Source organism: Procambarus clarkii, chromosome 3 (assembly GCF_040958095.1).
Source record: "Procambarus clarkii isolate CNS0578487 chromosome 3, FALCON_Pclarkii_2.0, whole genome shotgun sequence".
Lineage (NCBI taxonomy): Eukaryota > Metazoa > Arthropoda > Malacostraca > Decapoda > Cambaridae > Procambarus > Procambarus clarkii.
The window spans coordinates 17,175,177-17,199,118 of NC_091152.1; the positions used below are offsets into that span (position 1 = coordinate 17,175,177).

The 23,942-nt window shown below is 44.9% G+C and overlaps 1 protein-coding gene across 2 annotated transcripts in view; it reads left to right on the forward strand.

The window, feature by feature from the left end:
- LOC123760925 (alpha-mannosidase 2C1) overlaps positions 1 to 17,411 on the forward strand; it is a 53,000-nt gene extending 35,589 nt beyond the window's left edge. For both annotated transcript variants that reach the window (XM_069329524.1, XM_069329532.1), the window contains exons 13-21: positions 4,317 to 4,426; positions 4,638 to 4,810; positions 5,180 to 5,410; positions 6,512 to 6,750; positions 8,167 to 8,477; positions 8,617 to 8,792; positions 11,963 to 12,041; positions 12,196 to 12,327; positions 15,064 to 17,411. In XM_069329524.1, the coding sequence (XP_069185625.1) occupies positions 4,317 to 4,426; positions 4,638 to 4,810; positions 5,180 to 5,410; positions 6,512 to 6,750; positions 8,167 to 8,477; positions 8,617 to 8,792; positions 11,963 to 12,041; positions 12,196 to 12,327; positions 15,064 to 15,244 (1,632 nt within the window). In that variant the 3' untranslated portion in view covers positions 15,245 to 17,411. The remainder of the gene's footprint in view (positions 1 to 4,316; positions 4,427 to 4,637; positions 4,811 to 5,179; positions 5,411 to 6,511; positions 6,751 to 8,166; positions 8,478 to 8,616; positions 8,793 to 11,962; positions 12,042 to 12,195; positions 12,328 to 15,063) is intronic.
- Positions 17,412 to 23,942: the final 6,531 nt, after the last annotated feature.

The window sequence follows — 23,942 nt, forward strand, 5'->3', positions numbered from 1 at the left end:
CCCCGCGGCCCGGTCGTCGACCAGGCCTCCTGGTTGCTGGACTGATCAACCAGGCTGTTAGACGCGGCTGCTCGCAGCCTGACGTATGAGTCACAGCCTGGTTGATCAAGTAAAATGCAATCCAGGGCGGTCGTCATCTCAGGTCTCGATTTCCTATGCAGTGTTTTGCCTTAGTGTGGTGTCCTCTGCTATTTGTGGTTTGGTGGCCAGGTGTACCAGAAGTGTAATGGGCTGCATGCACTTAGGACAGCCTTCCCTAAGTGCCCTGTGAGTATTACCCCTTGCATGTCAGGATTATCTTCCCTGGTGCATTGGGGACACCATTTCCATAGGGGTTTTTGCTGCTTAACATCTACCCTGCCCTTGGAGCCAGCTGGGGTCTCGTGGCCCTTGTTTGGGCTTGGGTAGAGAGTGGTGTTGTTGCTGGTTGGGGCATCAAGGTGTTGCACAGCCAGCTTATCTATGCAGCAGCCGATTCCTGTTTCCTCTGGGGACGTTGTATTTTTGTGGGGGTTTTCTTTTCTTTTTGTTTGGTTTGCCTGGTGTGGCTATTGGACCACTTATAATAATTTAGTGGCCCTCCACTAGGGCTTCCTGTAGCAGTCAGCCTACGGGCCCTGGAAAACCCTGTCGGGGCTTAGTGGACCTATGGATGCATGTTGACCAGACCACACACTAGAGATTGAAGGGACGACGACGTTTCGGTCCGTCCTGGACCATTCTCAAGTCGATTGTGCATCTTCTGAGTTTCACCTCGCCTGGTGTGAGTTTGAGGGTTGCTGTGTGCCCTTGTTTCAGGGTGATAGTTACCGCTTGTGCCTCCGTCATGCTGCCTGTTGGGTCACCGACACCTTTAACCCACAGTATTGCGAGTCGAGTTCTCTGCATGTTCTGAAGTTACCCATTCTAATAACATTGATATTTGGGTACAGATGGTATCTGTCTTGCAGGCTAGGTTTAGGTTGCTGCAATGCGCTAGGTTGGTCGCCCACCCAGATGCCCCGAGGCTGCCCCATTTTGGTTACAGGGACCTGGACTTGGAAGCGTTAGTTGCCTCGACTTTGATTCATTCCGCGCTCCCTGGTCCTTCCCCTGTTGTTCACCCTGCTGACCTTACCCCCCTCCCCCCCCTTTCCTTCCCTGCGTCCTGCTCCCAAACGTTTGAGGGTTTCGGAGTCGGAGCGGGGTTTAGTTGGTAATGAGTCTTGGGCAGCTTCGGGGGCTACCCCGTTAGGGTTGAGGACGGAGGTATTCGAGCCGGTTCCTCCTGCCAAGGCTTCTGGGTCCCACCAGCAGGGCTCCCTTCTTTTCTGCCTTTTCTTCAGGGGTAGAGGGTATGGAGGACTGCTCTGCCCTGGGACCCGACTTGGGTGATCCTGGGTCAGGGGAAGGTGTTGACCTGGGGGGCTTGGGCCCCCCAGGTCAACACCTCCCTGGGAACCCAAGTTTCCCCCAGGTGCCCTTGGATTCCTCGGCTCCTTCCTTCCGGAGGTTTTCTGCTTCTCGGATCTCGCCTAAGGAGGTTTGGAAGGTGCTTGCTGCGTACCTCCTGCAACATGCAGATTCGGCCTCTGTCATGGATCCATCCTCGTTTGAGTTCGGTTTTTCTTCCCCGTATTGGGTGCGTTTGGAGTCCTGTCCCGTTTCATTCCCCTGTCCACGGAATGTGTGGTTGATGATGCCTTGTTCCTTGGGCTCTGCCTGATGTTCAGGTGCCTGGAGGTGGACCTCTTCGCATCAGCCTGGTTGAGGCATCTTCTGGTATATGTGGCGCCCTTCTCCATCTGCGAAGTCGTCGGGGTCAATGCCTTTCGGCTGAACTGGTCGAGGTGGAGTTATCTATACCTCTTCCCCTCAGTTCGGTTGTTGCTCCAGGTCCTGGCTCGCTTGGTGACTTACCAAGGTAGAGTAGTCCTGCTGGCCCCTTGGTGGCCAGCCCAGCCTTGGGGCAGCTTAATTGGTGTCCGAACCTGAGGATCTTCTCGCGGCTCCGCCTCTTTCAGCGGATCAGTCCAGTCCGGTACGTGGCTGGTTCAATCTTCTCCTTTGCTCCTCTTCGCGTCTGTTTTTTTTTACGTGGGTTTATCACTACTTGTATGGTGATCAGACGACTTTGTTGATAGTGTCCCACCTGCGAGTTTCATCTCGGCGGCAGTACGAAGTTTCCTGGCGGTCCTTTCGGCACTTGTTGTCTCTTCGTAGGTTGTCTTTGATTTCTGATCGGGCTGTTTTGTAATTTCTCTCATGGTTGTTTCAGAACCATCATCTTATTCCGAATACTGTTGCCTTGTATCTTATGGTGCTGGCACAGCCGCTTCAGCTTGCATTCAGGGTGGATGTCATGTCTGCTCTGTTCCGCAAGTTTTCTCAGGTATTGTTTCACTTCTGGCCTGCTCATGCACTGCCTGAGCCATCCTGGTCATTGAACCGGGTGCTCTCTTTTCTCTCTCCCTTCCTCAGTATGTAGTGGTCCCTTCGGTTCAGAACTATTTTTCTAAGTCTCTTTTCTTGTTGGCATTGATCTCTGGGGGTCAGGTCGCAGAGTTTCATACTCTCCTCCGACACAAGGGTTTCTGCTCTTTTGGTCCTGGTGGTCATTTTGTTTGTTTGAAACCGTTTCCTTCTTTTCTGGTGAAGAATGAGACTGCTGCTTTCCAGGGGGGTCCTTGGGTTGTTGATGCTTGGTTGGCTCAGCCAGGGGTGCATCATGTTTTGTGTCCGGTTGCAGTTCTTTGCTGTTACTTGTGCTCTACAGCCTCCGTGGCACAGGATGCAGTTTGGGTTGACCCAGTTTCCCTTCTTCCCTGTTCTAGGGCGTGGGTCTCCCAAGTCGTCTGCAGGATTATTCGGTCCTGCCAGCATGAGGGCTATCCTCGTGCTCACGATGTTCATAAGTTCGTGGCTTTGGCGGCTGTTTTCGGTAATATGTCCTGGGCTGACATTCAAGCACGGGGCTTTTGGAGGTCGAACAGAGTCCTGGCCTTACAGTACCTCGTTAATGTTCTGGGCTTTTCTCAAGGCGTGTGTAGCCTTGGGTTGCAGGTTGCAGCCAGTTGTCTCAACTTAAGAGTTGAGGAGTGAGTGGCAGCCATCTCCCGGGTAAAGCCCTCTTTTCCTTTATTTTTGGTTAGGTAGTTCCGGGAAGCCAAGGAGGCTCTCCACAAAAACCAGTGTTGAATGCGATTTTCCGCGTTTTTGATATCCAGCCTCTGAACTGGGGTTGGGTAGCTGGGTGCGGGAGGATTGGGGCCCCCTTTCCCCTCCCAGGAAGGGGGGGAGCTGTGCAGACAGCAGTGGCATGATGACATCATACTTGTTTTCTTGTTTTCTGATTGGAAAGGTCTGCTTGCTCGTTTGGCTTTCGCTTTGCAATTTTTAACCAGCTGTAGTTTGTTTTAGGATTCCTACCTTTCTGGTTGCCTGACCTGGTAGATGGCAGATATAGACTGCATCCAACTACATGGGGGTGTCTATAGGCCATTGCTCCTCGTGCCTCTCTGAGTGGGCCAGGTTTTGGCTTGTGGTCCCCGGTAGGCATAGAACTTCATCTATTGACTGTTGCCACGGTGTAATACATACCCATGAGCCCGGTATAATTCCGTGGAGCCTCTGGGTCTCACCCAGAAAATGGCATTTCATTACATTCATCGCTGGTTTTTTTGGTTGGTGGTTCACCACTGATGCCAAGATCACATTCTTCAGGCTTCCCTGTTCAGGCTCTGCTCAATCATAAGTTTCCTCTTCATCATTTACACTTCTACCTGTTGAATTCATCTGCCATCTTGCTGGCCACAGCTAGCAAGATGGCTAGCCGTGGTTAGTCTAGCAAGATTGTCTCCTAGCAGTGGCTTATTGTAGAGTCTGTTAGCTTACTGGTGGGTCTTGTGCTTGGTTCTTTGATGATCCCGACTTGTCAGGTTCCCCTTCGCATCTTTGAGTTTGTGAGATTCAGGTCCTCTTATTCCCAGTTGGTGCTCGTGGGGTCATTGAGTCCTGGTGTGTTCTCCAAGGCTTAGATGACTGTAATAAAGTGCACTTTATTAATATCAACGCTTGTTCTTGTATTATTTTGATGCAGAATCATTGTTTATATATTTAGCACTGTCATTTGCTATAAAAATGTTCCACATATGTGGTGATAGACAAGAAGCTAAAATTCATCAAAATCCAAGATTCCGTGAATGATTTAGAGCTGATTTTTGAGATGACACTGTATGTCCATCCAGAATTTGCATTGATTATAAGTCATGAATAATTTGATTCTATTTATAAATAGACAACACTTTCTCAGTACTTTACATTTCTTTTTGTAACAGGCCAATACAAAGCGTCAAAATCGTGAATGTGAGTTTGCATTAAGAGATGCAGAAATGATGCTTGCATTTGCCGCTGTTGGTAAATTACTGAATGAGGAGACACTCCATGTGTAAGACAGTCATGTTGTTTATTTGTATTTACGTAAAAATCATTATACATTAACTTGCCCTAGTTTTACATTTAAAGTTACCAGGGCAGCTAATATCATTATTAGATAATCACAAAATTCCTGTCTAATATAACAACTGTTTTAAATTCCTGTAACTCCAGTCATTTTGATTTTTGCTGTATTCAAAGATGTTGTATTCACATTGCTGCAGCTACCAAGAATCCATGGTGGATGCTTGGAAAAAGATCCTTTTGAATCAGTTCCATGATGTCCTTCCTGGCTCCAGCATCGGCTCTGTGTACCATGACTCAGACGTCTTGTTCCAGGAAGCTTTGACTCGTGCTCTTGAGGTTAAAGAGGCTTGTGCAGCACTCGTTTTGCAAAGTAAGTAAAGCCTGAGTTTTCACGCACATAATGTCATATGATTTATGATTGACTGACCTCGTAATATATAGAAAAGAACAATAACAATAACTTTTAGTATACTGTACAGAGAAATCATATTACCGTGATATATCAATAAGAAAATCCTCAGGAGCTGTGATGAGGATTCGAATCTATGCACTGGGTATTCCCAGATGCATGCTCTAGACGACTACACCATGTAGTCGTGGCGTTTACCAAGTTGCGGCGTAGTCGTCTAGAGCGTGCATCTGGTAATTCCCAGCGCATAGGTTCGAATCCCCATCACGGCTCCTTTGGATTTTCTCAATAACTTTTATGATATGTGTAATCTCATTTGATATCTTACAGATACACCAGAAGCCAGACAGGGAGATATGGTTGTGGTGAACACATTACCATGGAAGGTTCAGCAGGTTCTTATTCTCAAGGATGAGGCTCGTGAACCAAAGAGGAAGCGAATGTGTGTGGAAGGAGAGGTTGTTCAACTTGCAAGTACTGGAGGGTATTATGTTGCACTGGAAGCACAGGGTATTGGCTGGACAAAGCTTTCACCTGTTTGTCCTACACCTGTGACTGTTCGTAAGTTACAGTGAATATGTCGGCTATGAAATTAAAACATGTAGGTTAATATATTTTAAAGATATTGGCTCTTGTTGCTTGTGGCAGTTCCAAACTGGATAAAATAAATGCTCTGAATTATGCCTTTTATGTGGTACTTAGTCTCTGAGGTTTCTTGTGTCAGCTGTGATTTTTATGCAGTTTTCCATAGATCTTCTGTTATTCTTCATTTTGGTGGTGGGTATTTTTCTGGTGTGCTTTGGTTTTTCTGCACAGCGAAGAGTAGCTCTGCTAGGGTCTTGGGGAAGGTCGTGTGTGTTCTTCCTGGTTTCAGTCTGTCTGCTTAGCACTTGTAAAGGTCATGCTAGCAGAATTCTGTGTGTTGGGGGGGGGGGTGGCATTCTTGTCGAGACTTTTTCTGTGTTTAGTCAAGTCCCTCCTCACCTGTTTTTGGGGCTTCCTCTATTATTTTTCCCCTTGTTAGCTGTTTCTTGCCATGATTGTCGGTGAGGTCGGAGTTTTCCCTAGAAAATTCATCAGCTCTTTTCAGTTTCACTTACTACTGTAAAGTGAAGGCATGATAATATAGAAAAGATAGAAATATCTTAATCAATTCTCCACATACAATTAGGAAATGATGTTTGGGTTAGTTAGGAAACACATCAACATCCATATTCTTCATGTTCTTATTGCACAATATTTAGTATGTGTACTTGGATGAAAAAACGATTCTTCGCGGCAGGGGATCATATTCCAGGGACCGTAGGATTAAGGACTTGCCCGAAACTCTACGCATACTAGTGGCTGTACAAGAATGTAACAACTCTTGTATATATCTCAAAAAAAAAAAAAAAAAAAAAAAAATGTACCTAACCTGAGTCTCCTAGTTAAAACGTTCTTACCTTGTTTGATTTGCTTGTTGTACGCTTGCCCTTGTTTATCTTATCCCAGGCCTTGATTTGTTTATTCACTCGGCATCCGTCTTCATGAAGCGGTCCAGGTGGTGAACCTGTCTTTGGGTTCAGGAAGTGAACCTTGTGACCCCAGGTTCAAGAAGTGAATCTTCTGACCCAGGTCCTGGACATACATACATACATACACAGTATTTGTTCTCTTTTTAAGGTATCATCCACGGCAATTTTATTCTTGAAAATAGTCTCATCAGAGCCGAGATTACCAAGTATGGTCAAGTTATCAGCTTGACCTCGGCATCAGACCCGGCTCGTGATGTCTTCAGGAAGCGTGATGGTACGCAGTACTATGGCAACCAACTGATGATATACGACGACATTCCTTTGTATTGGGACGCCTGGGACACTATGGACTATCACTTGGAAACTGCTAAGGTCCTCAATGATGAAGTAAGTGGTTTATTTACAGTTCCCCAAATTTTCAGTGGAAAGGTTTTTATACAGTTAGAGACATGGTAGTGGTTTTTAATACTTATGTTTTATATTTAAATGTACAGTAGCTTAATCGAGTTGAATTATTAATAATATCCAGTCGCATGGGACAGATGAAGTACAGTGGTACATTCATTTACGAATTTAATCCGTAAATTCGGGGATGAGACCCGTCTCGTCCCCAAACTTATTGTGTAAGTTTGTAAACGAGAACTGCAGGAAAACAAAAGATAGATGCAAGAAAAAAATAAACAAGACATTTAGGAAGAAATCTAAGGAAAAAATCGACAGGTTCATAAGATAAATGCGACAGTATTTTGTTTGTACTCGCCAATAAAAGAAGTCCTGATCCACTTGTTGATGGAGCATACTTATTTACATGGAAGAAGTGGTGGTGGATATTGATGGTGTTGGGTTGACTGAAGTGAAGAATAATGGTGATGAGGTAACCTCTGATATTGACTCATTTGGGTCAACATGTGATGAGTCAGGTGCAGGTGAGGCAATGCCAGCTTTCTTGGAAGCTTTTGCAAAAGACTCTTTAATTGACATTTGTTTCATTCCCTTTGATTTTGTTTTCCAAAACTTCATATATAAATTGTACTGGTCATTCAGTCACAAGTCAAAGTCAGGCAGGCATTCACAATCACAAGTCAGTCAGTCATGACCAGTCAAAGGCTGTTAGGCATTCATAGTTGTGGAAGCAACCAGTCACAGTTTGTAAGCTACATGAGTCTGATGTTTACAGAACACCAGTGTTATGAACTCTCACACACCCAATGTACCTTCTTGTATACATACAAGTAAGTCTGGGCACGAGGCTGGCACGAGGCCTGGCAGACCGCTTCCTTGCTTCCCGAACTTATTTCGTGAAGCATGAAACCCCAACCCCAATCGTGAAATTGGAACTTTCGGATAACTTAAGTTCGCAAACTAAGTGGTTGTCTGAATAAACAAACTCTGCAAGCAAGGCAGAGCTCGTATACCAAGTCAAATTTTACGAAGAAATTGAGCTTGTAAACCGAGAAATTTGTAAAGAGTGGCATTCGTCAACCAAGGTTCTGCTGTATGTACAATTTCACAAGTAAAGTAAACTGGAGTGTTAATTCTTTTAGGGTTTAGTGCTGGAGTCTTGGTTGTTTTAGACTTTAGTGCTGGAGTCTTGCTTGTTTTAGACTTTAGTGCTGGAGTCTTGGTTGTTTTAGACTTTAGTGCTGGAGTCTTGGTTGTTTTAGGCTTTAGTGCTGGAGTCTAGTCATCAGTGCTTATGTACTGTATCAATAACTGCGGGGGACTATGGTTGAGTTTTCAATGGACTTGTATTTCCACTTATGATTATTTATCCTGGTGTATTTTTTGTATATTTTGTAACAGAATAGTGGATGCCCATTGACAGAGATGAAGGTTATAGAGAGTGGACCACTTGTCGTGAAGCTTCATTGGGAAGTGATAATAAGTAATACCTCTTCCCTTTCTCAAGATATTGAGTTGTCTGCCGTTAGCCCTCATCTCACTTTCCACAACTGTGTGAGCTGGCACGAGAACCGCAAATTTCTTAAGGTGGCATTTAACACTGGTATCTTGGCAAGGACAGCTACTTTCGATACCCAATTTGGTTACATTGAGCGTCCGACTCATACAAATACCTCGTGGGAAGCAGCAAAGTTTGAAGTCTGTGGTCACAAGTAAGTGAAAATTGCAATAATAAATTAAACTACCTGTATGTAACTTTATCAATGCTGAAGTGGAAGATGATTATTTCTGCAAATTTTAGTGAGAAAAGTAATTCAAATTACAAAATTGTTTTAATCTCCTACTTGTCAGGTGGGCTGACCTCTCCGAACATGACTTTGGCATGTCGGTTATAAATGACAGCAAGTATGGATGGTCGGCACGAGGAGGAAGCCTCACGTTGTCCCTCTTGCGCTCTCCCAAAGCGCCTGATGAGCACTGTGACATGGGAAGCCACAACTTCAAATATGCCCTGATGCCGCACAAAGGTTAGTTAACATTTTGTCAGTAGCAATATCCTCCCGGCAAGTATAAGAAATATTGTCGTAACAAAAGTGGATGTCTTGAAGAACAAACTGGACTCTTTTCTGCAAGAAGTGCTAGACCACCTACAACATGAAAACACTCAGTATGTTTGTTGGTGAAGCAGTGCAGACAACTGCAAGGTTTATTGAAATCTTGAAGCACCAAAACAGGTAAATGACTCCATAAATGAGTCATTCAAAACAGTTCAATGAAAACTAGTTCAAACCCCTTAGTGCAAATGGATGCCAATAGTTGGCATCCCAGCCAACTTCAGATCTGTTCTGTTACTGATGTGCTACTGTGTAGAACTTCCCGAGTTGTCTCATCATAGTGAGCCACACTTCTTATTCAGCCAAGTGCCAGCTATCCTTCAGGCTTCATCTTGGTTGGGGGGCCATTTGCTTGTTTATCGATACAAATCTTTTGTGTTGTATTTGCTTCATGAATGTGTGCTTCTCTGCCGCATCTCTCGCTTGGACTTTGTCCGTTATTCACTGCGAACTGCAAGTGTTTAGGGGCGAGCCTTCTCTAGGTGCTTGTCTAGCATTGCCCTTGCACTGACAAAGTTACATCTCTGTTGTGTTTGGGAGTTAACAACTGACAGGCCAGGCTACAGGGGTGGAGAGCCTCACTGTGGGCAGTGCACGAGTTGACTCCCCTGTGAGGTCTTCCTTACTGCTGGGGACATTCGTTTTGGTTGTGACTTGGGTACCTTTAGGGTCAGTGATTCCTTTGACCCTGAGTCTTGATAAGTTTGCACTCATTAGGTCTCCATTTTACCTGAGCTTACTTCAAGACAGGAGGCTTATCAGACAGCTGCCACTCTGCAGGCTCGTTTTTCCCACATTTGTGGTTTGTGGCACGATGTTCGATTGTATTCCCTAGAAGTGGCTTGTGTGGTGTTTAGGGACATGGATTTGAAGGGGATGGTGTATTCCACCTGCCCTAAGTTGGCCCCTGCTGGAAAGGAAGCCCAGGTGCATAAAATGTCCCTCAAGTGAGCACAGGCCCTGTGACCCTTCATGGTCTGGGCACTAAAAAGCAAAGGCAACTGCACATCAAGCTTCCACATACCACATCTTTGAGCAGAGCAGAGCAGAGCAGAGCAGAGCAGAGCAGAGCAATGTTCCTCACCTGGTGAACAGAAAGGTAGGAATCATCCCAGACTAAAGGATTGGAGCTAAGTACACCCTCCTGTGAAAAAGGATTCAAATCCTTGGTGGGAAAGAATTGCTCAACTTTCTCCACTGTTGACATGAAAGTGGCAAACCTCAGAGGAGGCTGAACTACACCCACAGGAAAACTCTGTCCAGGCTCTGAAACTCTCAGCCATTTTTTATCACGGGTTTCAACAAGAGGCCTGGTAAACTGTGCAGGACATCTTTAGGAGAGGAGGAGGAGGAGGAGTGGCAAACTTGGAACAGTTGTGATTCACCAGCTGCTCCAACTTCAAATCCATAAACTCTATAGGAGCCAACTCTGCGACAATGCACGTGAGCACCAAGCTGGAAACAATGAATACAGTTGAATCCCTCTCTAAAATGGCTGCTGCTTGCCTGCCTCTTGTGTAGAGGGATGCTCTGCTATAATCAAGACCCAGCAAACACAAATGTTACAGGCCTCTGGGTGGAGGGCATCACACACCCAACAGGCAACATGGGGAAACCAAATGAATGACTATTGACATGTAGCAGTGTCGATGGACATCCCTCAAACTTGCAAGTAGTGAGTGCAGTTTCAGCCATGAAGATCCACATCAAAGACCCATAAGCTTACCAGAGCCTGAAGGTAATGGCTAAGGAGACACAGGCACTATGGCCACTTGCCAGTAGAAATGACTCCAAATGTAGAAGTGCAGTAAGTATGCTGGTAGAGAGCTCTGTTAACATCAAAGGCCAAAGACTTTTCAACACTTCCCCTCTACACATAAGGAGTATAACTGGATAACCTCTCACAGTGTTCAAAAGAGAAGTTGATAAACACCTTCAAAGAATACCTGAATAACCAGGTTGCAATTCATGTGTCAGGTTGCAAGCAGCTGCATTGAATAGTCTGGTGGACCAGAGCACCAACCAGGATGCCTAGTCAGAGACCGGGCTGTGGGACAGTGATCTTCGAATCATTGAAAGGTAATTGAAAGGTAGGACAAACATGGCTTATGTAGGGCATTAAAGGCATGCCATACAAACAATTGCATGAACCCAATTCCTATACATGCCTTAATCAACAAGATCCCATAATGCCTCCAGCCTCAGTCTCACAGACGAGTCAAAGGGGAGCCAGTCGGCCGAGCAGACAGCACACTGGACTTGTGATCCTGTGGTCCTGGGTTCGATCCCAGGCGCCGGCGAGAAACAATGGGCAGAGTTTCTTTCACCCTATGCCCCTGTTACCTAGCAGTAAAATAGGTACCTGGGTGTTAGTCAGCTGTCACGGGCTGCTTCCTGGGGGTGGAGGCCTGGTCGAGGACCGGGCCGCGGGGACACTAAAGCCCCGAAATCATCTCAAGATAACCTCAAGAAGGCCTTTACACTTCTCAGGACACCCTACATAATAGGCTGGCCTCTGTGGGATGAACATCTGAAACCGCCATAGAAGGTACTGTCAGGGTTGGGGCATCACTAAACAAGTGCCTCGAGAAGGGCTGCCGAAGCCAGTGCAACTTGAAATGAACAGTATCCAAAGTCATCACAACAAGTGAGGCTTGTAATCACATACATGTGACGCTTGCTAACACTGTTTTGCTTCGCCTTCCTTTCTGGATGTATCCTTGGTGAGGGGTGACCATTTCAGTCCCACGGTCCCAGCACCTCCGTGAGGGGACAGGTTCTGGCCCGAGTCTCCAGTAGGCTATTACAGACGCCTAGGGCTGATGTGACTCTTGCATGGATCTATCTCAGTATGGCTAGCTATAGAGAGCCACCGTTTGGCCCTTCCACAAGGTGTTTCATTACATTCAGCACTTGATTTTTTATTAACATTGAGACCTTCCCATGCCATGAAAGTGTAAAATGAAGTAATGATAATGTATAAAATGTTAATAGATAAATTTCTAATATGGGTAAATATTCCTACCTTTTCTGCTTCTTAAAAATTAAGAAAATATACACACACTTCTTATTAATGCTTGCAGGTTCTCTACAAAGTGCTGGCATTCAGCAGAAAGCTTACGAGTTCAACAATAAATTGATGATTTCAAGTTCTTCTTTAAGGTTGGTAGATTATTTGCTCGGGGTAACCAAGTAGTCCTGAAATATAGCCAAGTTAATGTTTCATGTTATCTATTTCTCTCTTTTTATCATTAAACTACACATATTTGTGAAAGTTTATTATTACTGTATTTCTTAGAGTATTTATTTCTCTCAGTGAGGACAGGTATATCTGGTACAGTTTGGTTGGAGATGGAGCTATGATTGAAGCCGTGAAGTTGGCGGAGGACAAGTCTGCCGACGTTATAGTACGCCTGTATGAGATGGGAGGCGGGAGCCCTAAAGTCTTGTAAGTACACAGTATAAGAGCTGATATGTGGTTATACAACACTAATGTCATCCTTGTTATCATACCAGGTCATTTATTTTCAGCCAGTCAATTAATCAATCTTGTTTCTCACTACAAGCAGCACCTTGTAGGCTTGGTAACAGGATGAGTACAGTAAACCCTTTGTATGGCCAGTACCCAAATTTGCACAGTAAAATAACAACATACTGGAGCAAAAGATATGTTAGAAAATGTAGAATACTCCTGGTAAAAAGTAGAGGTGCCATAGGTACAAAGAGAGAACACTGGATGAACATCTGAGGTCCACGGATATTCAGTATTCTCCCAGCAAACATAAGAAATATTGCCGGACAAAATTGGACATGTTCAAGAGAAAATTAGACACGGTCATTCAAGAAGTGCCGGATCAACCGGGTAGTAGTGGATATGTGGGCCAAATGTGTTAGATGCTCATTGAAGTGTTTTGGAAACTTTTAAAGGCATTTGAAATTATATAGAAGGCTCTCACTTGTGCTTAGACACTTGATTTATTACACTTATATATACAGTACTGTATAAGATTGTTATCTTTATATTATGCTGTCACTTCCAAAGGTCAAAGTACCCTCTTCACTGTGTGTGTGTGTGTGTGTGTGAGAGAGAGACAAGATCATAGCACAGTTTAGCAAGGATGTAAGGTTTCCGGTAGTCCAACTGTGTGTGGTCCTCTTGCTGCTCGGTGGATAACCCTTGGCTTCACTACCTTGTGGTGCATAATCATTTGGCATGAAGTGGTTATTCTTTTGCCTCAGGCCATCTTTCCCTGATGTCCTCTTTCAAGGTCAGCCCAGCCTGTCTTTCCTGTTTTATTATTATTTTGTTTGCCTTGCCGTAAAGCTGACCTCTGCTGAGGCACCGTTGCAAGTTGGCTCAGGGAGCCACTGAGAAAGTGTTGAATGTAATAAAATGCTCTTTTCTGTGTGAGTCACTAAGGACAGGCTTACAACCTCAAAGATGAAATAGAGAGGATGTGATAACTATACATATGAGGTCTTCAGGGAAATAAACAAAGTGAATACAGGAAGCCTTTTAAATTATGATGGGTAAGGTGGGGGGGGGGGGAACATTAGTGGAAGCTGGATATGCAATTGAGTTGGAGAGATGCAAGGAAGTCCTCATTCACTATAAGGATGCCTTGCAAGTGGAAAACATTGAAGGAAGGGGTTGTTGAAGCCAATTCCATCCATAACATAAGAAACTTTTGGAGGTCAAACAGGATTCTGGCCGCCCGTTATTTGGTAAACATTCCTGGTCATGGGCATCCGTGTACGGCTTTGGATCAAAGGTTGCAGCCTGTTGTCTTGACTTCGAGTTGAGGAGCACGTGGCATCCGCCTCTCGGGTAAGTCCCGCTTTTACTTATCTTGGGTAATGTATCTCCAGGGAGCCGAAGGGGCTTCCCTCAGAAAACCAGCATTGAATGTAATGAAACGCCATTTTCTGGGTGAGCCCCGGAGGCTCCCTGGCACCCTCTCTCCATCTAGTCGGTGGTTTTGTTTTACTTTTAATGCTCGGCCTCTGAACTGGGATGTTTGTTTGTGTAGCCGGTGCAGGGGAGGGAGGTTCAGGGCTTCCCCTTTCCCCCCCTTCCTCCTTGGTAGGGGAGGGCTGCACGGACAAGCGGCGCGGCAGCGGTGGTGTGACGTTTGCTTGTTTCCTTGAGAGTTGGGGGAGTTCTGCCTCCCTGTTCAGTTTTCCATTGTAATTTTCTTACCAAGTGGGGGGGTTTGTTTTGTTATGCCTACCTTTAGGTGTACCTAACCCCGAGCTATGGCAGACAAAGAATGCCCCCATCCACAGGGGGGGGGCGGTTTCTAGAGGCCATTGCTCCCTTGCCTCTCTGAGGGGGCCAGGTTCTGGCTCGTGGTCCCTGGTAGGCTGGACTCCATTGACTAATGCCCTAGATTTGTATTTTGCATATCAGTCCGATAGGTCCAGGGAGCCTCCGGGGCTCAGTCAGAAAATGGCGTTTCATTACATTCAATGCCGGTTTTTTCTTAGTTACGGGTTGAGCTTTGATCCCAAAGTTTTCCTCACTTTGTAGAAAGCAAGAATCTTCTCTGGGCACCTAGTAGGCTTAGGTGCATCTGAGAAGCTGGATGCGATTCCCTAGGGCTTGACAGCCTCACTACTATGGCCTGGGCAGCTACCAAGTGGCCCACAGAAAATGGTCATGACATTACATTCAGAGTCTATATTATTTAATATATTCAGTAACAATGACTAAGTATAGTGCCAGAGAAGTGATTTAATAGTTAATCTTGATGCCAGTAGAACGTATTGTTGCTATACAAGATTTGATTACTGTATATATATACTGTATACTGTAAGGGTCCCGGTAGTACAGTCAGGTTCATTCTCAACACTCGATTAAGAATTCCGGGTTCGAATCCAGGGCAGGACAGAAATGGTTTGGCGCGTTTCCTATCACCTAATGACCCTGTCCACCTATCAGTAAATAGGTGCCCAGGAGTGGGTCACATTATGGTGGGGTTGCATCTTGGGGAGGGTCAGTAATTTGACCCTGGGGCAGACCTCGATATAAGCCTAACATTTACTCTGTATATAAACTGGCTGCCTGTCCCCCGACACAATGAATTATGAATTTTGGATTTAAGATAGAGCATCAGTGGCCTTATTGTTATTGTACTAGAGAGGTGCATTTTAGTGAATCAATTGAGAAAGACTGTTTTTTCAGGTTGAAATTTCCTTCAGCACCAAGACCCAGGAGTGCTTGCCTTTGCTCAGGACTTGAGGAACCATACAAGGAGCTCTCCATTAGTGTTGAGGAAGCAGACACACATCTATATATTGAACTTAATTTCTCACCATTCAAGATTCTCAATGTACGGATCAGCTATGGTTCAGTTCAAAGTTGATGTGTGTGCATCTATGCTCATAGCTGAAATGGTCCTCACTGGTCTAATTCCGTGAGATTCTAATTCTAAATCAACTCCTAACGTGATCAAGCACAAGTATTCATTCTTTGCCAATTTAAAATATATTATATCAATATACTGTGCACTGTTAGGATGGCAACAAAGTTTAACCACTGCACTGTGCAGAGTGCCTTGTGACACTGGATAGAGGGTGCGCAGAGCACCATGTGGCGTTTGTAGGTATAGAGAGCGATTCAAAACTCCTGCAGGTACAAGGGGGTTTCGTTTGTTTTCTTTTGGGTAGTTATATTTCTCTGCTGTGTCTTGGATTTTTACAGTTTCTACCATGTGGGGATTGTTTTGAGATGCCTACCTTTCTGGGTGCCTAACCCTGGTTGATGGTAGACTAGGAATAACCCCCATATACAAGGGGGTCTCCTTAAGCCATTGCTCCCTGTGCCTCTGAGAGGGTCAGGTTCCGGCTCTGGTCCTCAATAGGCAGGACTCCATTGACTGAAGCCCCAGACTAATATAGTGTGTATCAGTCCTATGGCTCCAGGGAGCCTTCAGTGCTCACCCAGAAAATGGCGTTCGTAGCCTCACCAACCTTGCCACAGTAGTGGTAGTCTCACCAACCTTCCCACAGTAGTGGTAGCTTCACCAACCTTGCTACAGTATAGTGGTAGCCTCACCAACCTTGCCACAGTATAGTGGTAGTCTCACCAACCTTGCCACAGTATAGTGGTAGCCTCACCAACCTTGCCACAGTATAGTGGTAGTCTCACCATCCTTGCTACAGTATAGTGGTAGCCTCACCAACCTTGCCACAGTATAGTGGTAGTCTCACCAACCTTGCCACAGTATAGTGGTAGTCTCACCATCCTTGCCACAGTATAGTGGTAGCCTCACCAACCTGATCTGAATTGGTTCGTAGTCTGGGTGCTGGCCTCTTTTAGTTGGCCATCTCTTGTCCATGGGTTTGTAGATGGCTCTCCTGGTTTCTAATGATTGGTTCTCTTCCACCATCTAACTATCGTTGGTTGGGGGCCTTTTCTGCTTTGGCTGTGATTTTAGGGTTCTTTGTCACCGACTCTTATCCAGGCTCGAATTTTTAGGCATTCCAACAGATTTATGGCTTCCCACTACTTGAGTGTTGTTCTGCTTCCTTGCTGTGCCTGTGTGGTGTTTGGGTGTTTGGCATGCAGCTTAGGTTCCTCCACCCCTGGGGCAGTGGGGCCATTGATCCCCTGGAAGTTCCACATGGTAGGTAGACCCCCTGGCCTTGCTCTTGTTATAATTTTCCTTGCAGAAGCCCTTCCCACCTATTCTCTTAGTACTGATGTCATTTGTCCTCTCAGAAAAATGGGTCTTCCTTTGGTGATGTACCATTGGTAAAAAGCTGCGGGGAGTTGCCAAGAAGGCCTACAAGAAATCAAATGTTGAATATAATAAAATTACCTTTTCTGGTGAGTCCTCTAGCTCCCTATTCTTAGTCCTTTCCCCAGTGGAATGTTTGGGGGATGGGTTCTGGCACCTTGTGAATGAGGCAGGTGGCTGGCCAGGACCTCAGCTGACCTGGACCAATATCTGGTTGCAACAAGGTTAGTGCTATATGTTCATGGCAATAGTTGTTTACCTTATTTGCCTTGTAATTTCTTTCTTCGGGCAGCAGTTTATTTGTTTCCCATCTCTGGTTGATTTTCGTGGGCTTGGGTCCCCAAGTCCCGAAGTTCTCCTTGCTTGTGGAGAGAGGTAGGTTCTGGTCCTGGCTCCCAGTAGGTCAGTGTAGGTCTTGGAGGCCTTATAGTACTTCTAAAGGCTTGGCTTCACCAAAGCACAAGATATAGAGATAAGAGAATTTCATTGCATCCATTGACTGCATAATTGCTATAGAGCACTAGCCTCTTCATGTTTGTTAGATGTGATAAAGCCCTCAGATGCAAAATTTGATCTGCAGAAAAAGTGTACAGTACTTTGTTCTTGGTGCTTCTTAATAATATTTGATATACTTGGGATCGATTTGTATTTTTTGGTAGCATTATTATTTTAATAGAATTTGGAAGATAACTCCAATTAACATGGTAGACTTGTTTGTCTTCTACAATAAGGTACCTAAAGGAATTGTTACAAGTTGGCAGTAAATAAAGAAGAGTACAAAAATACAAAAGTTTATATTCATCCTTTATTATGCACCATGTGCAGCAACTAATCATTCCATCATCATTAGCTGTCGCCAGACGCATTCTGGGAACCCCCGGCTGCGTACCAGCAAGGTAAGTAAATAGTAATGTTAACCAAAGGTACATCGACATTTTTCAGTGAATAATTGCTTGGTTATGATTCAGTTGTAGATACCCAGACTGTATCCTTCTAAGGAACTTAGAAAAGCTATAGTGTATTAGTTTTAATTGATCTGTAGTGAGCTTTGATGAGCATTCTCAGCCCACCCACACTTCGATATCGAACCTCGGGTTTTTGAATGCCCCTCTTTTAAAAATTTTCGGTTCTTGAGCTCAATTTCTTCAAAAACTATGATTTGGTATTCGAGGTTTGCCTTGGTGCTTGAGTTTGTTGATACACATATGGGCCGAACACGCACGTAGCGCGCTTCAATTTACCGATACACATATTTTTTTTTTTTTTATTTTATTTATTTTTTTTTTTGAGATATATACAAGAGTTGTTACATTCTTGTAGAGCCACTAGTACGCGTAGCGTTTCGGGCAAGTCCTTAATCCTATGGTCCCTGGAATACGATCCCCGCCGCGAAGAATCGTTTTTTCATCCAAGTACACATTTTACTGTTGCGTTAAACAGAGGCTACAGTTAAGGAATTGCGCCCAGTAAACCCTCCCTGGCCAGGATACGAACCCATGACATAGCGCTCGCGGAACGCCAGGCGAGTGTCTTACCACTACACCACGGAGACATATGGGCCGACCACGCACGTAGCGCGCTTCAATTTGCCGATACACATATGGGCCGACCACGCACATGGCGCGCTTCAATTTGCCGATACACATATGGGCCGACCACGCACGTGGCGCGCTTCAATTTGCCGATACACATATGGGCCGACCACGCACGTGGCGCGCTTCAATTTGCCGATACACATATGGGCCGACCACGCACGTGGCGCGCTTCAATTTGCCGATACACATATGGGCCGACCACGCACGTGGCGCGCTTCAATTTGCCGATACACATATGGGCCGACCACGCACGTGGCACGCTTCAATTTACCGATACACATATGGGCCGACCACGCACGTGGCACGCTTCAATTTGCCGATACACATATGGGCCGACCACGCCCGTGGCGCGCTTCAGTTTACCAGTGTCTCCCGCCTAATAACGACCACTCTAGAATTCTTTGTGTAGTATTTAGTTGTTTTTGTGCTTTTTTGGTTTCTGAACATAAAAGTTCTTATTATATATTACGACATGGGTTCAAGAAAGTCGGTGGTTAAGTTCAACCTAAGAAAATATTTGTGAGGATGATGATAGAGGAAGAACAAGAGATCATTCATAGTGAGACAATGTGATTTCTCATTACAGACAAGTGTTGAAACGGAAAAACAAGTGTCTATAGACAGATTCTTAGTAAGACAAGCAAGCCATGAGCCACAACCAGGTCCTAGTGGTGTCCCTGCAAAATGTAAGAGAGAAAGAACCCCAGAAATGTCATCACTGCTGTTATAAGAGAGGCAGTCTGTCTGTCCCAGATAAAACAAATTAGTTGGTTATTATTATTCCTGTGATGCTATTCTTTGTATATTATGTTCTTTGGAAATGACAATTACACCAGCTTTTCCAGCACTGTGATGACCCTCAACACAGTCATTCGATGAACCCCACTATAAGAAATATTGCCGGAACAACCGTGGACATCTTCAAGAGAAAACTGGACTGTTTTCTAAGAGAAGTTCCGGATCAGCCGGGCTGTGGTGGGTATGTGGCCCTGCGGGCCGCTCCAAGCAACAGCCTGGTGGACCAAACTCTCACAAGTCGAGCCTGGCCTCGGGCCGGGCTTGGGGAGTAGAAGAACTCCCAGAACCCCATCAAGCAGGTATCGATTCAAACTCTGCAGTGCACTTGTGCCATCCCCCCAAAATAATAAAAAATGGGTCAGACAGCCATCTGTGTTCACAATTACTAGAAGCACTGCTGAAATCCACGTTACGCTACCAACACCAAATCAAGACCGATACCGCAGTGGACAGAAAATATTAAACAGAAAAACTACCCCTCCACAAACAACCACAAACCAGAAGTGTGACTGCAGGATATACAGAGTCCTGAACCCCAAAATGTCCACACCATGAGTTGAAAGGTTCAAGACACAGAGAGGTGTCATTGAAGACCAGCCAGTGGACTTCTCCAAAGTTTCACTAGCCCACCGGGTGTCTGCGGGGTATAATTGTTTTTATACCAATTAAACAGTTTACCCAATTAAGGTTCCCATGTGAACCATGCTTGTAAATGAGCAGCTCACAGCCTCACTACTGCGACATGCAAGCTAAAGCCTAAGGTACATTGATATTAATTGATAAATTCTGATTATAATAGCTCTTTGATAGTATGGTACCATCAAGAGTGCCGACGCTCAGAATAAAAGCGTAATCCCAATTGTGAAGGGTCACAAACCTAGTTTGTCAGTGCACACTTCCTCAACTTCTATGACTGTTAATCCAATGAAATTGATGAATACAGGAGTGTTTTAGTGTGAACCTTACCTCATAATGCAGAGCATGCAAGCTAGCTTTCTGTGGGGAGCCCCTTTGGCTCCCTGGAGTTATCTGGCTAATATGCGATACATTAGACCAGGACTTTAGTCAGTGGAGTTCAGCCTACTGGGGACCACAAGCCAGAGTCTGGCCCCCTCAGAGAGGCACAGGGAGCAATGGCCTTATCTGCCATAGATCAGGGTTAGACGACTGAGTGGACAATGCTCAGTATTCATAGTCCTAAGGTTCCTGGTTTGATCCCCAGTGGAGGCGGAAACAAAGGGGCAGATTTTCTTTCACCCTGATGCCCTTGTTCACCTAGCAGTAAATAGGTACCTGAGAGATAGGCAGCTGCTATGGCCTGCTTCCTAGGGTTGTGTAACAAAAAGGAGGCCTGGTCAAGGACCAGGCCGCGGGGACGCTACGCCCAAAAATCATCTCAAGATAACCTCAAGATAGGCACCCATAACGGTAGGTATAACAAAACAGACCTCACATGGTAAGAAAATTGGAACAGAAAACCAAACAGAGGCAGAATTCCCTCAATTCCCAAAGAAACAGGCAAACAAGCAAACGTCACACGAAGACGCCACATCGCTCGTGGACTTGTAAGAAAAAATGTAAGAACTCATATACATACATACATACAAAAAAAAAAGTGGGGAGGGCATCCAGATTCATAAAGTGAGAACGTGTGAAGCTTGCTGCTCCAGCTGCTGCTGCTCCAGCTGCTGCTGCTCCAGCTGCTGCTGCTCCAGCTGCTGCTGCTCCAGCTGCTGCTGCTCCAGCTACTGCTGCTCCAGCTGCTGCTGCTCCAGCTACTGCTGCTCCAGCTACTGCTGCTCCAGCTGCTGCTGCTCCAGCTGCTGCTGCTCCAGCTGCTGCTGCTCCAGCTGCTGCTGCTCCTCTTTTTTCTTCTTATATAAAGGCATTGCTATAGGAGTTTCTAGATAATATAAGGAGTGATAGGGTTTCATGGCGTTCACTAAGATGAGTTGACGGCAGTTTCTAGGTAAATAATTCTGACAGTCGATGAAGATTTTTCAATTTATATTACCCTGCCACCCGTACTGATCCAGTGGGCGATGGTGAGAAGGTTACAATCACTTATTTTATTTTATTTTATTTTATTTTATTTATATATATACAAGAAGGTACATTGGGTTTGTGAGAATACATTGGATAGTACAGTAGTTACATTCTTGTAAAGCCACTAGTACGCGCAGCGTTTCGGGCAGGTCCTTAATCTAGCAGATAATTTTAAGTAGGTAAGTTCAATCAGAATTGATAAATGAAAGATACATTACAAGAGAAAAATGAGATGAGAGAGATAAGTAAGTATATTAAAGCACATTGTTATATTAAAGCTCTGATTGATTACATTGACAGCTTGATTAATAATTTAACAAGATTAATAGACACCATACAGCAGATTGACAACACATATAAGACAGCAATGATCTCAATGGTAAAGATGTTCAGAATGGGTACATAAAGATTGGGAGACTGGGTAGCAATAGATACAGATAAACAAGATTTATAAACACCATAATAGAATGGCAGCACATATAAGAAAACAGCAATGATCTCAATGGTAAAGATGTTCAAATTGGGAAATTCCGTTCACTACACTTATATAGGTGTTGAATGTTGCGAAGTTTACCTCCAGAGTTTCTCACTTATTTTCTCATCTGTAACATTGAAGCACTGCTTGATTATTCCTTCACTTAACATATTCCTCTGGTAAGTGAGGCTACCACTATACTGTGACAAGGATGGTGAGGCTACCGCTATACTGTGACAAGGATGGTGAGACTACCACTATACTGTGACAAGGATGGTGAGGCTACCACTATACTGTGACAAGGATGGTGAGACTACCACTATACTGTGACAAGGATGGTGAGACTACCACTATACTGTGACAAGGTTGGTTGTTGTAATCCACAAGTTAGTAGGGATTATTAGCTAGAGGATCATTACTACAACACTTAACGAATGATGATTGGAAGTACATGTTAAGTAGACAGACTATGGATCACATATCTAAGAAAGGTCAAAGGGATTAAGACCGCAGCTGTTAGCCAAACTAATAATTCCTGGAAAGAGGACTCAGGCTTCTAGGAGCAAGGTTAGGGATAAGGTTAGGGATACTTCTAGGGATAAGGTTAATCGGATTATACCTTCCTTGAGAGGCGTGGTGAAATGTTTGAGGCCATGGCTGGCTGGAGACAGTCTTGTTGTGGGAGTGGAACTGGCAAGTCCTCCGGGGTCTCCGTTTGTGGCAGCAGCGAAATGTAGCAGACAGCTATGTGAGAGCCTGATGTGATCTTAGTGACCAAGTTAAGTCTGCAGTATGTGAGTATTGAATGAAAGACGAACCGGGTGTGGAGCGTTGTAGTAATCATTCCGTATTAGGGACTTAGGCGGAAGTTACAAGTGCAAGTGGTGACCGCGGAGGTCAAGTGGTCTATGGGTATTGGAAGTGTATTTACCTAATAGAGTATGTTAATATGTTATTATTTGTCAGAGTCTATTCTTTGTAATTAAATGACAAAACCCGATGGCCTTTAAATGTTCATTCATTGTGTTCCAGTACAAACCTAGTGGTACGCCTCAAGGGTCTGGTGTGTGTAGGAGTACACGGTGGTAGTAACGGTTGCTGAGGCAAGGTGTTATGTGTTGTGTAATCGCTGTGTTCGGAATGAACCGGGGTTCAGCATCACGACACTAGGTGTGTCCTGGTTGTGTGTCCTAGGTGTGTCCTGGGTGTGTCCTGGGGGTGTCCTAGGTGTGTCCTGGGTGTATGTCCTGGGTGTGTCCTAGGTGTGTCCTGGGTGTGTACTAGGTGTGTCCTGGGTGTGTACTAGGTGTGTCCTGGGTATGTACTAGGTGTGTCCTGGGTGTATATGTCCTGGGTGTGTGTCCTAGGTGTGTGTCCTAGGTGTGTCCTGGGTGTGTCCTAGGTGTGTCCTGAATGTGTGTCCTAGGTGTGTCCTGGATGTGTCCTGGGTGTGTCCTAGGTGTGTCCTGGATGTGTCCTAGGTGTCCTGGGTGTGTCCTAGGTGTGTCCTGGGTGTGTCCCAGCCGTCAGGGACTACACAACATTGAGGCTCGTCACTGCCATCGTTGGTCGCAGGTTCGAGCCCACCTCACTGCCCTAATGGGTTTGATCATTGATATATATCACGTTAATATGATTTCCTGTGTTTATGAACATATTATTGTTTGAGTTAGTGTTGCTGGATGAGTTAACATTGTACAATGATGCTGCACAGATGTTCCTTAATTAACTTTTTGTCAATTATAATATTTTTCACAAGGTCGAAAAAAGGAAAGATTAAGTGATCTAGAGTTTCTTCACCCCCTAGATGGTAGAAGATATTTACAAACAATGGAAAATATCCAAAAGGAAGTGTTACGGCCACTTATGGGCGTGTAACCTGGTCTTAGATGTTATAACCTATTTTACTATATCCGACCCCAAGTCGGTAGTAAAGTTTCAAGAAACTGGCTGTATCAAGTAGTAGTGTAATGTATAAATAACAGGGGGGGGGCGGGGGGAGGGATTAACACGACACAATTCCCTTCACCAATATATTTACACCTTCATCACTCGTAAAATATTAACTAGAGCTAGTGGAAAAGGGTAAAAGTTAGTAGGCTTAAGCTGGTCACTTAGTTTATAATATGGTAAGCATTAGCCTTACAGCTAGACGTAAAAGCTATGAATGTTAGGTGCCAGTTCTTCACGAACGTAGTCATCCTCTGCTACATACTGACAGTCAGGAAATGGGGAGCTGATATAACGCACCCATTGCCCTTTACAGACTGGAACAATACAGTCACATGAGCGTGTATCAGCAGACTGTTGGTGGTGCACTGTCGAAATAACTGGTCTGGACTGAAGGTTGTAAGTGTTGAGTACCAGGTGTCGTGGTACCAATATTCGTGTCTGCGACCGGAGTGAA